At 40.6% G+C, this 13,357-nt stretch overlaps 1 protein-coding gene across 1 annotated transcript; it reads left to right on the top strand.

The window, feature by feature from the left end:
• The first annotated feature begins 51 nt into the window (after nt 1-51).
• LOC101851347 (prefoldin subunit 2) lies at nt 52-13,170 on the top strand. Its single transcript, XM_005097287.3, has 3 exons — nt 52-253; nt 7,381-7,504; nt 11,091-13,170. The coding sequence occupies exons 1-3, from the start codon at nt 99-101 to the stop codon at nt 11,262-11,264; spliced, it is 453 nt and encodes a 150-aa protein (XP_005097344.1). The 5' UTR covers nt 52-98; the 3' UTR covers nt 11,265-13,170.
• Nucleotides 13,171-13,357: the final 187 nt, after the last annotated feature.

Below are 13,357 nucleotides of genomic sequence, written 5' to 3'. Positions count from 1 at the left end.
ACCATGAGGAGACATTCCTTCGTTGTTTTTAACTATTCTCTTGTTTTAGGCGAGACTACTGTAGCCTATGTTTTACTGAGACTTCATCAACTCGAAGCATGGCGACGTCCCTCTCTTCCTTTAACAATTCAGCGAAAACGAAAGGGGCCCCTACCCCTGAACAAGCTGCTGCAGCTTTCAATGAGCTAAGGCAGCAGCAAAGACTTTTAGCCTCAAGGATTTCAGAGGTTGAAATGGACATGAAAGAACATGAGTGAGTGAAGAAGAGACAAGAGTGGTAAAGACGTAAAGTCAAAGCTTTGGTGCCTCCTATTCTATGCCTAAAGCCTAAAAGTAAATAGGCATAGAATAGGACTAAGACTCAGCAGGAGTCCTCCTTAGTGCCTTAGTTACCTTAGTAATTACCTAGATCTAGTCCTACCCTAGTCAAAGTTCTTGAATCGTCTTTGCCATCTCTGATCTGTCTAGTCTAGTAGTGTTTTTAGTATGATATAGGACTAAGTAAGGCAAGTTAAAAAGTGTAGCCTAATCGCTAGAATAGCTAGACTAGATCTCATCTAGATCTAGATCTAGATCAAAATACTCATAAAGGAGGGCTAAAAGGCCTCCTCTCATAAATATAGCGGTAAACAAGTTTGTGTTGCTTCTCAAAGGGAGTCTCTACATACACAGTAACTGGGCACCTAGCCTCAGTGTCTACGTACACGGTAACCGGCAACCGGGCACGTAATTTCAGTATCATGTACACGGTAACCGGGCATGTAGTATGATCTTGTAGCCTCAATATCTACGTACACGGTAACCGGCTACCAGGCATGTAGTCTCAGTGTCACCAGAGACTATATAATTACTCTCTGGTGTCACTTACAGGGTAACCAGGCAGTTCAGAACTCCCAAGTTCAGTTTTTGTCATCCGGTGTTGCCCTCATCCCCATCCTTCTCCCAACTGTACTTTTTTAAAAATCAATAGTCTCTCCCCCCCCCCCCCCCCCCCCCCCCCTTAATTGCTACATAAAATTCAAAAGTTAAAGACTTTCAATAAGAGTTGCACATGCACAGGTTCACTGACCTGTCACGATGGCGAGCCCGACAAGACGCTTGTATTGTATGACTTTCTTCTTTTTTTTCAGCAAGTGACAGCACAGGACAAATTTATTGATTTATTTTCATTCCGGTTACTGAGTACGTAGATACTGAGACTAGGTGCCAGGTTACCGTGTACGTAGACACTCCGCTTCTCAAAAGCTAATGTTATAATTAATATCATTACAAATTAAAATTTAATGTCTACTGGTCTCACTTTGATTTATTATATTCCCTTCCGCTTCCAGTTGTTGCGCACAGGGTAATGAACGGAGACTTTTGCTTTTCATCTAGGAAGTGGCTATCCTCACCCGCGGTGAGAATGAAAATACGATCGACCTCTCACCCTGGGTAAGACTTGCCAGCGTTGGCTATTCTCACCCGGTGTGAAACAAGACCTGTTTTTCCTAATTTCGGAATGCTGTGTATCGTTGTGTATTATCAAATTGACAAAAGCAAAGAGAAAATGACGTTATAGCACAAAAGTTTAAGCTAATTTGGTCGTCTACAAAGATGTTATAGCACAAAAGTTTAAGCTAATTTGGTCGTCTACAAAGATGCTATGGCTATTTCACTTTTCGAATCGAGCCGAACTGCGGGGATCGCCATTTTGTTTTGCCCCGAAGTTCTTGCGCTACTCCTCTCTCTCTCTCTCTCTCTCTCTCTCTCTCTCTCTCTCTCTCTCTCTCTCTCTCTCTCTCTCTCTCTCTCTCTCTCTCTCTCTCTCTCTCTCTCCCTCTCTCTCTCTCCTCCCCCCCCCCCCTACCCACAGACAAAATTGCAACGCTTTTAGGCTAACAGTAGTAACACAAGAGCGCTGGAACATGTGTTCTCAGCACAGAATTCTCCAATTTTGTTATCACAGTAGAATTATGTGGTTCAGTGTGAAGGCTACGTACTGGTTGACCTAGGCTATCACGGTGAACACACACCGGGTGAGAATAGCCAAAAGGCTCGCCTGCACTATTCTCACATTCTCACCCGCGGTGAGAATAGAGGTGGCCTTTCATCTATCATTTAGCCCGTCCCCCGGGGGCTGAAACTGAAACTTGCATATATATAAGGGGTCATACTAAATTAAAGTGCGAAAAGACATCTGATTTGAGTCCCTTCAGACTTCATACTCATTTTCAGGGTTAGCCTACTTTAGGAACAAGTTTGTTTATAGGCATCCTTGTTGCCTTGTTTATATTCCACCATGATGAACACCCGAGACTGCTGTGAATGACAGATTGGCGCATGACGTTCTTTCGATGTTTCATTTTCTTGTTTGTTTCCTATCATTATTAGTCGTAAAATATTATGAATTAGCCCTATATAATTACTGTGATTATAAGACTTTCCTTACTTTATGGCACTGTGTTCCACTGTGACTAGTGGAAAATTACGTTGTTAAGTGTGGTTTGTGAATTTTTGCTGTGCAACATTGCAACTTTCTCAACACAATTTTTTTTTTTCGAGTAAGTTTTGCGGCGCTCGCAACTGCATCATAAGGTCATTTGAGCGCATGGGACACCCTCCCAATTAGGAAGGTATCATTTCTTTTTGCTGTGTCTTTCCGCGTTTTAGTATGATCGCCGATACATGTATTTTGACACCCTCGCTTTCCAATGAGTCCAGTATCTGCACAGCCCCACTTAGTAGACGCGCGCTGAGCATCTCCGGGTCCTCATCTCCGCAGCCAAAGTGTTTGTGTGTCAGTCTGCTAGTATTCGTGTGAGTTTGTGGCCTACTTCTAGAACCGTCAGCACTGGTCCGAAACTGAGGCATAGGCCTAACCTACAACAGTGCTTCGACTCTTCCGTATTTTTACGGAAATCCGTACTTTCTGCCAGCTTCGTACTTGTTCCTCCATCAGTATCAACTCCTTCCGTAAAAAAACTATGACAGTGTAGGACTAGATATCTACTGACATTCCCTAGCAAAAGATTCGTATTCGCCTTCGTATCGTCTTGTGTAAGCTTCGGATATTTACAGTAATTCTCTCGGCAATAAGTTAATGTTATAGAGACCTGCCAGATTGCGCATTTCCTGCAATCGGCCATTATTCCGCTATGCCCCTTGTGTTCATTGCAGGTTGGTCGGCAGCACATTTTTACCAGGAAATTTCGAAATCTGGCGAACTTTTTGTGCCAATTTCCTCCTTTCTAGGCCTATCATTCACTCATTCCATCTGTCTATCTTCGGACTGTTGCCGCGGCTGGAAAATATGCGCGTTGATCAAGTAAATTGACTTGTGATCTTAGACAGAAAATTGCTGTCTGAAAGAGTTTCGTGCTAAGACTAATAAAATCAAGAATAATTCGAAGTGGTGTTCCGAGGTTGTGACATGCAACATTCAGAAGTGAAAATTGTGGAAAATTAGGGTATACGCTGGGTAACTGTTTTGTGAAGGTGCATATATATCTATTCATTATTCCCAGGTTTGCCTTCTATCGATCGTGCAATGACAAATTAATTGAATTGTAGTAGCAATAGAAGGGGAAACTGTTTTTAAACATTGCCAGCAATGGAAAGATATGTAGGTGAAAAAAATCAAACAAGACAACATGTTGGCGAACAAATAAATGTTATGAGTAGTAGGCAATCTTTTCTAACAGGCTCCCAAATGCCATTTTCAACCCTCTAAAAGCACTATTTCAATTTCTTCGGGGGCTTCGCCCTCTGAACCCCCACCGGGACGCTGTCCCTGGACCCTGATGGGGGCCTCTGCGTCCCCCAGACCCCCGGCACAATTTTCCTTACTTTTCAGCGTCAGCTGGTGGAAGCACTACATCTCGTTTGAAACATGTTATGGTTAAGTTGGTAGCTTTACATGTTCGTCCAATGAGAAGGGGTTACAAACACGTGAATTATAACGGATAACCATTTATCATAAGTTGATAAGTCATATGAGGCCCGTTCGAACCTTTTGGATGCTATTGTTTTGTTATGAACAATCCCGGGTTTGAAAGGGAAAAAAGCATTTTTATTTTACTAATGGACCCGTCTCACAGTCAGATATTCTATTAAAGCACTTTTCTCGTTCAATTTCCAAATGTAGCTATATCAAACACCATGACCAACCATGGCGAAATCAGGCTGTAGTTTCAGCAGAATGGGGGTACCCCAGTGTACTGCTTATTTATAGCACTTCTATTTGTGGTAGTGCCAGAAGTCATGTTCATAATGTACGAAGGAAATGATGTTTATAACGCATTTACTACTGAAATAAAAATTTCCATTAAGCTTATAGGACAGCAGAGTTCTTGTCATAGAGAGCGGATTGGTTAATGCAAAGCTTTGTTTCTCCGAACAGCCCTCGAAATTTCGACCCTGTCATCTTCGGAAGGCCGTGAGGTTGAAGGAATTACCCAAATTTCTCAGCAAATGAAAAGAAGGATCAAATTTTACCTCTGACCCTGCACATCAAAATCTAGTGGTAAATGATGAGGTGTATCGAGTCATTTCTTTGCGGTACTACTTTTTCCGAAAACTACTCATTTGTTAGGCACTTGGATTGCTCCCAGGACCATGCGAGTACAGTGGAGTCCACTTATAACGAGTCCTAAAACAACGAGAAGTCTGTTATAAAGACACTATTCTAAAACCCTGTTTTTTTCCCTTCTTTATCTTTGTAAATAAAATACTGCTATAGCGCAATTGGACAAACACAAGAGTCGGTTATAGCGGAATATTGCTGCTGCTGTGCACAGCGCACAGGCCAGTTATACATATATAAACCTCGCCAGTTGAGAAACTTGTTGGTGATCTAGCGAAACCTAGGAGAAGTTACATCAACTCCTTGAGCGAAACAAAGAATAGGAGAGCCCACGTTTGCCAACAATGAAGGCCGGAGCGAATGAGTGGGGAGGGCGTGGTGCGTAGATGGTGCGCAGACAAGCAGAACGCATCGTGTGATAGGCCAGCCTAGTCTAGATTATCTAGGCCTACCACTACCCATTCCCTCACTTCTCCGAAGCGGGGATAGAGAGGTCACAATGCTGTAAAGGATGGAGTGAATGTGTAGTAACGTGCGCAAGTAGACTAAACACACCACGGGGTGTTGTGGAGTGGGGGCTCTACGTTCTTCCATCTAGGGTGGGGGACAACACAGCGGGTGAGTTAGCCCAGAGCGCATTCTTTCTGATCGCCAACGCCGTGCTGTCAACATCACTAGCGCTAGAGAAAGAAACCTGATTCGATTTTTGATCAAGTAAGACCTAGGAGGTCATGTTGAACAATGTCATCATCAGGGGAGATAACAAAAAAGAAATAAACAGAACACCAAACTCATAGATTAGGCCTACTTTATTATTTCCATTGAATTTATTACTGGATTCCTTATAACGAGAATCCTAGTATAATGGACATTTGGCACCGGTCCCCTCCCTCTCGTTATAACAGGATTCCACTGTACAATGCTGATTGCAATGATACTATTGATACCTTATGACCTGTGCGAGGGAATTCTTTGTGACATAAAAAGGCTGTGGCTTCATGGGCTCCATAAAACGTGTTTGTTCATTGGCCGCTACTTTTTAGTGCCCCAAATAGCTAACGAAATGAAAGAGACATGCAATGCCTACAATGTTATGGTTGAGGCAAAAATGCAGTTTTTCTTTTAAATTTTAGATCTGACAGCTTCTAGGTTTTTTTTGTCTTCTGTCTTCTTCACATAGTCTAAATCTTCAGCGCTGGTAATGTTGAGAGCCTCCAGAGTTGGTTTTGCATTAATTGTTGACACCACTACAACTATTCTTAACCCTATCGCACTTAGCAGGCTTGGCCAGCTGTGGCCCCCCATCCTTAAGACAAGGGCAATAACTCCACGAAAGTTGAAGGGGTACCTTACTAAAAATATTGTATAACATCACAAACACAACCAAAAATGATGAAAATAGTATTTTCTGAAAGGAAAATGAATGAGCTAAATTACTAGTACAAAATTATAAGTGGAATAGAAGAGTATGAAATGATATGAGAGGTCTTTCTGAGATACGTGTCTTGGATTCCGAGTCTAGATCTAGATTTAGATCTCGTATATATATTTCTTCGACTCACGAAGTTTCTGCCACTGACAAAGAGGTAATCCACACAAAAGAAATACAACACATTCACAGAGATTGAAGCCTCTGGTGGAAACTTGAAAGCACCTAAAAGACTTTTCTTTGGGTGTTTTTATTTTGTTTCTGCCATACTCATATCGGGCAGCTTTAGGCCCATGCATCCTAGAGACATGATGGCGTGTTTACAACTAAAATCTCCTCCAACTTTTGTTCCCGCTCAAAAAGTGACTCTTTGTGCTGGCGAAACAAGAAAAACACCATAGTAAACCGGAACTCTTCCTCTATAAAGATAGCTAAGTGAAACTTCTGATGATAGTAAAAGTAGAAGCCTCCCGCGGCAACGAAACAAATACCCCTGTGGCGGGCGCTATAGGGATGAGCGGGGGTCACCGGCGCGGGCGCATACGGGCGCTGTAAGTGCGAAACGGTTAATTAACTCTTTATCTCCGGCAAGCCGGTCCCAGCGGCTCATGGGGAGAACCACTGTGCCGGTGAGCCGTTGACAGCGGTTCGGGCACATTCCTTTACGACGACTTCGACATCAATTTACTTTTCTGCAGTTGCCACAAACAGGTCTCTTTTATCGGGATTTCATTCATTAGATGAAGAACTGTCGAAATGGGTTCACTTGTTTTGGTTTGATGACCAATTTATTGATGATTTTGTTCATTTTTAGATATAGTACCAAAAAATGGGCCCCAGCATGGTGGGTTTACCCCCCTCAGAGATAAAGAGTTAAGGACTACTGATAAAGAGCAGACAGTTCAAGTTATTATTCTTTTATGTATTGGACAAGAACCTGAATTCATATTTTGACAAAATGTAGGGAAAAGTGGGGAGGGACATTTCTCCGTTGCAAAAATGTAAGACTTTACACTAGGCTATCAATTCATAAAATTAACCTTACTATCATCTGATATGCACATAACTCTTCTCTGTTGATCAATGAGACAGATTTCAGGGGAGGGGGGAGGGGGGTTTGTTGTTTTTTTAAAATAAGAACATTGGTCATGTAAACTCTTTGTCTAGCGAACAAATGTGCATTGCCTCCTCGCTTAGCTGCAACTTTAGTTTTTGTTTATTTTGTCCAGTTCTCTACAGGAATATGTCATCAGTTTCACTTGGGCCTTACTCACAGTAGTAGCACTAACAAATATTTTGAAATGTTACAGTCGGACTAGTCCTTGAGCCCCCTGTTTTGTTTTTGCTGTATCATGTCCTTTTACTTTTCCTCTTTCCATATTCACAGCCTTGTTATCGAAGTTTTGAAAGGTGTTGATCCAAACCGAAAGTGCTATCGTATGATTGGTGGTATCCTTGTTGAGAGGACTGTAGATGTTGTCCTGCCTGGCTTAGCCACGAGTCGAGACAAGGTGAGGAAATTGTCTTCTACAAAAGTTTCACTTCTATATATTCATTTTCTGTTCTGTTTTTCCTCCACCTAGTTTTGCTTTTTATGAGCTGCTCGTGCTCTGTAGAGAGATCTTAGTCTTTTATATAATAAAGATGTAATAATTAAATTTTCTTTTTTATTGATCCGCATGGAGAAATTTTGTTAAAAATGGCGTAATATTTATTAAGAATACATGAAAATACAGTATGTAAATAAAGAATTACGTAGATATGTTGAGACACGAGTACTGGGACATACAGATATGCTGCAATCATGCCACTGTGCAGCATCCTGGGTTGCGGTTTTTTTAGCTAGGGTTATCATGTCTTGTGACTGACCAGCCCTGGATTATGGCATGGCTTCACATGACACCACTGCAAAGTCCAACTTTGACAGAGTTAACAAAGTTCAAAATCAGGCTGCCCATATCATCACAGGAGCTCTGAAATCTGAAATCTCTAAACTTAAGACAACATCAAGACTCCAACCCATGGAAGATCGCAGAGATCAGATGCAAAGATCCGGACCCAAGCGGTAAAGTTCATGAGGCTAAAAAATCACCCCATGAAGAATAAAGTGACACAGCTTGTGCAGGCCCGACCTTAAAAAGAGCAAGTTTTGCTCTCTGGAGCAAAGAATTGGAACATCAGGATCTGCCCGTAAATGAATATATCCATGAAGAGATTCCCTTGCATAACATATGCCTACCTGGGAAGACCAAACATCCCTACACTTACTGATTAGCATCCCTGGCACAAGTGCATACAAAGGACTCATAGACCTGCCTAGAGAGAAGAGCTCTTGCATCCCAACACCTTGACAAGCGCTAATTAAGGAGCTATGGACAAGAGTCTACACAGATGGATTTGCTGAGGATGCTGTTCAAAATGGAGGGGTAGGAATAATCATTCAGTTCCCAACAGGACAGGGAGTCAAAGAAAGGCTTGCAGTCAGCCTCTGAGCTCCAAACGACAAAGCATAAATAGTTGCTCTGAAAACTGCAGCCACTCAAATCGGATCTGACCCACGCTCCTCTTCCAACATGGTCCTCCTCACAGACCCTACAAGGCCATCTATCAAATGGAGACAGCGAGCTACATGACCTGACAGCAACAATTGCAAACCTCTGCAAAAATCACAATCATGATACAGAGGATAACATCTCATTGTAACTTATTTTGGAATGAAACAGTTGCAAAAGAAGGGTCTCAATCAGAGCAACCTGAAAAAAGGACAAGTATTCTGAGTCCAAAACGTTATTAAAAAGGGGATTACAAGCAAAGTAGAAGGCACAGCACCCATATTACAACCAGGATGACCCCGTACTGTCTCCTCAGCCGTCAAGAGCAGTCTGTGCTGTTTAGGCTTAGAAAGAACACAAAACTGACTAAACACCATCTCCACCTGAAGTTCAAGATCGGAAATTCAGAGCAGTGTCAGTGGGCAACCGGCAACCAAACTGAAACAAGAAACTATAAAGCCTTCCCAATGCTGGAGGCTCTTAGAAGAAAATATTGGCCCAACCATAGGCTTGGAGACCCAAAGCTCTATGGGGGAAGAATGGCAGCCTATGCACAAGACACTGGGATGTCTATTAAGAAATTAACAAGAAAATCTTGTCTTGCTCTTGGACACACCCCGGTGACCATCCTTCCAAAACCCATGTCGCAGACACTTGCTTGACATTAGTATCATTGTTCCATTGCCATTTTTGATAACTTTATTTTGCATCTATTGATTGTTTTTCCGTGTCTATCGCAACATTCCAAGATGTATGCTGCAGTCTTCATTTCATGTTTGATTTGTCAAATTTATACTTCTCAGCATGTAAAAAGACTTAAGTAAGACCATTTTTTACTTAACCCCATCAATGCCGCAGGTAAATAGGCCCCTTTGCCAAGGGAAATCCCAAGAACCAAGGCGGCTCAGGGGACTCTACCTCCCATAGCTTGTTTATTTATGAATATTTCCTCATGAATTTGTGCATGTACATTCTACATTGAACCATGTTTCTATTGGTATAATTTTAGGGGGATTTCAGTGAGAGATAGATGGAGAAAAGTTTGAGTTAGTAACATGATGCCAAAAACAACACCACTAAACAACATAAAACAGTACACATTCGAGTAATTATAAACTGAGACCCAAAAAAGGGGAATACAGGTTGAGTGAGTGTCTGCAGGTAAAAAGGCTTTTCCTACCTTATACAACACTCGTACAATCCATACATGTAAGCCCGTCTGTGTTTACTGCCAATAAATCTGTTTTGTGCTGTCGATGTGTTAGATCTAGATCTAATTTTCTCTTTGAGCTAAACTTTGAACCTGGCGCTTTCAAATGGGGGGGGGGGGGGGGATGGTGGTAAACATAAAGGAAAGGTACCCCAATGATAATTACTAGACTGTAACTGTAACTTCCCTTATAATTGGTATCAAAACAACCACTGTCACAGTCCCATAAATTCTACGGGTCATAGGCACAGCGATATACGGTTCAGGCCCATAAATTCTACGGGTCATAGGCACAGCGATATACGGTTCAGGCCCATAAATTCTACGGGTCATAGGCACAGCGATATACGGTTCAGGCCCATAAATTCTACGGGTCATAGGCACAGCGATATACGGTTCAGGCCCATAAATTCTACGGGCGCGGCAGTGAAGACAATACATTTTCTGAAAGCATAAAATTTCATTCCACTGTGTCATTTCAAAAACAGTTTACTTTAGTTTTCAAATATCTTAGAACATACAAATTATTTTGATTGCTTCAGATTTTCTCTTTCTTGGTCTTGAGTCAAGGTCATTGATATGATTACATGTATTTTTATGGATTTAAAGGCCTCATTGACAAAGCCATCCAATTTCCATTTAGTTAATGGTAAGGTTTTAGGTACCTCCATCAGATCCTTCTAACATGTATTAAATATTTCATGATGCATACTGAATTTGCACATTATTGCAGGTTTGTTCACACTGTTTGCCAGTTTAAATACTGTGTGTGAATACTTTCATATTTCTGGAATCCCAAACCAATTAGGGGAGGGTTTTTTTGCTAGTTGTATCAGTAGTTGCTTACTGCTCTAGTGAGGTATTTAGGTGCATTTTAATGGGTAGAGCAGATTGAGAGTAAAATGTTACACTCTCTTCGTCACCACATGCTTCCTTTTTCCTGCTTATTTAGTATTGGACATTGTTCGTTGTCAGAAATGATGTGACACAAACACGTGAATTCCTACACCGCTTTGACATCAGTGCACAAGATCTTGTTGTGGCCACTTTTGTAACCCCCTTTTAAAAAAAAATTCTTATAAAGTCCTCAGGCACTCGTGTACAAATTTTCACCACACGTGTTTGTCTCTTCTTTCTTGAACAATAAGGGGTGGGGGTGGGGGGTGTTATGTTATTCAACTTATTCAACGTCTCTTTCCAGGAATTTGTCAAGTGTTCTGCTTCACACAGATTGTTAAATGAGAACTTTGTCATATTTTTGTCTCTTTGATTTTGTATGTTTAACAAGACAATCATTATGAGGCCTTTGGGTTGTTGCTTTTTTTCTTCTCTCAGATGAAAGAGTACACTGACTCATTGAGGGGGAACCTGGAGACTAAAGGGAAAGAACTCGTTGCGTTCCGGGAAAAGTACAACATCAAAATTAGAACCGATGACCCGAAAGATGAGAAGGAGGAGCCCTCAGCAAAATCAGGGGAGCGACAAGCGAACATTTTAGCCAGTGTTTAGTTGTACTTGTAGTTAATGCATACAGAATGTGTGCTTGGTTGAAATGCAAGATGTAAGAGTTTGTGTGTGTTTGGCAGTATAAGAGTGCTTGTGTACCCCTCTCTCGGTCTCAACTTTTTCTAAAGGTTTTATGTTAGAAGTCTCTTGGTAGAACTAAGCATCATGTGTTGATTATATCTTAGTTGTGGTAAATTGTATAAAAGTATTTGGTCATGCAAAATGTTTTTCCTCCTGCAGACAAGGTAAAATTGTTAAATTTAAGTTTAAGACAAATGTATGAATACGTGATTCAAGAAATGGTTATTAAACTACTTCTCGGTAGTTCCTGTGGATAATATTCATATAACAATGAAACCTGTGTACATAGTGTACCCTATCCTTTTCTGTCTTACTTGTTTTAAAATTGCAGTTTTGCTTGCATTTGTGTTCTGTGCTTTTGAATGAGTCTGGTTGGTAGAACTGTATATTTGGATGGATACAATTCTGAATGAATAGAAATGTTTTGTTGCCTGACTGGCAAGCAGAGGTGGAAGTGAGAAGTAATTGCTCTGTGTCTTGAAATACTGAACAATGAAGGGGTAGGGGTAAAGACTCTCTGCTTCTCGTAGTTATTGACAATGTGGTTTCCTTTTGGCATTAACTGTGTTACGTTGACAGACACACCGGCCGTGCAGGTGCAGTGCTTTATATTTTATTGCAGTGCAAACGATAGTTTTTACCGTTTTATTGTTAGTAATGTTAATATTAATATAATTGCAGGGACATTCACTGCAATTTTGCAATAGCATCTTTTGTCAGACTTCTTCAGTTGTGACTTCTTTTGCATGAAACTAGCATTACTCGTTCATATATTTAGTTCTTCTGTTTCAAGGGAGAAGTATATAAGAAAAGTATAGTACAGTCGACTGCTTTCAAAAAACTAAAAAAAACCCACTAACTTCCATTTCAGTTACAGACTATTCGATTCCACATTCGAACCCTATAAATAATAATATAAAGTGTAAGGGGTAAATTTCTGTGATGTAAGGGGATTTTGAGTGTTTTCACTAAGGGTTGTAATTTCCTGACGACATTGATTGAAATCAATCTCAAATATATGACCATATATTTACTGAAAGCTGGATGGCTGGGCAGAACCATACAACTTAAAAAAATAACGTTTCCTTCTCCTGCTGACCTTGATGGTCGTTAATTCATTTTGGTGGACGAGAGTATGCACTTCAAAGGCCTGAAGAAATTCGAGGAATACATCTGAAGTAGCAGCTAAATTATGGATGAAGTAACAAATTTATGAGGCATTGTGGTGAAATCAGGCGCTCGTCAAAATAATAAAATTGAAAAAATTGGCACTTTCCAGCCAGTTTGGAAATTTTTATCAAATTTTTTTTTTTTTTTTTTTTTGGCTCTTTTAGGTCCATAATAAAAAACATATTTTCATGTGAATTTTACTAGAAAAACATTGATTAAAGGCACAAAATGTGTCATTTGTCAGCTTTCAAATACTCTTAAGCTGTTGGAGTTACCAAATTTTGGTGGCCATTTTCTTGCTAATTTCACCCCTGAACCCTGGCGACCTCACTTCCTTCAATTGCAAATATCTTGAAGATATATGGGTATTTATTTCATTGGAAGCATGGCAAATAAATCAGCTTTCAGATAACTCTACATGCCTAACAATTGACGAGCGCTTGATTCCACCAGATCGTGACACATAATTTATGTCTGATTGAACCAGCTGATGACACTTAAGGATCATAAATTATAGGGGGAAAAAATGGATTGGGAATATTTTTGTGCAGTTGTCTTTTTAAGTAAAAATGGTTTTTAAATTGTGTAGTCTGCATCCCATTCATTACTTAAAACACTGACATTTTCTTCTTCAAAATAAAAGTGTTTATATGTTTTCCACCTGTGTTTTAAATTGTTTTTCCAATACGTTATATAGGCCTATATGTGCTTTTTTATCTGGATACATCAAATAAGGTAAGCCTATATTTTTAAGGGGGGGGGGGGCTTGTCTTTGATTGTTGCTCACCACAGTTTGTGGCGTTCAATCACTATCCAGTTATTTCCGTTCACAATTGGGTATATAT

The sequence above is a fragment of the Aplysia californica genome, unplaced genomic scaffold (assembly GCF_000002075.1).
Source record: "Aplysia californica isolate F4 #8 unplaced genomic scaffold, AplCal3.0 scaffold00151, whole genome shotgun sequence".
NCBI classification, from domain to species: Eukaryota; Metazoa; Mollusca; class Gastropoda; order Aplysiida; family Aplysiidae; genus Aplysia; species Aplysia californica.
The sequence above is the reverse complement of the archived record's forward strand: the minus strand, read 5'-3'. Positions and strand labels throughout refer to the sequence as shown.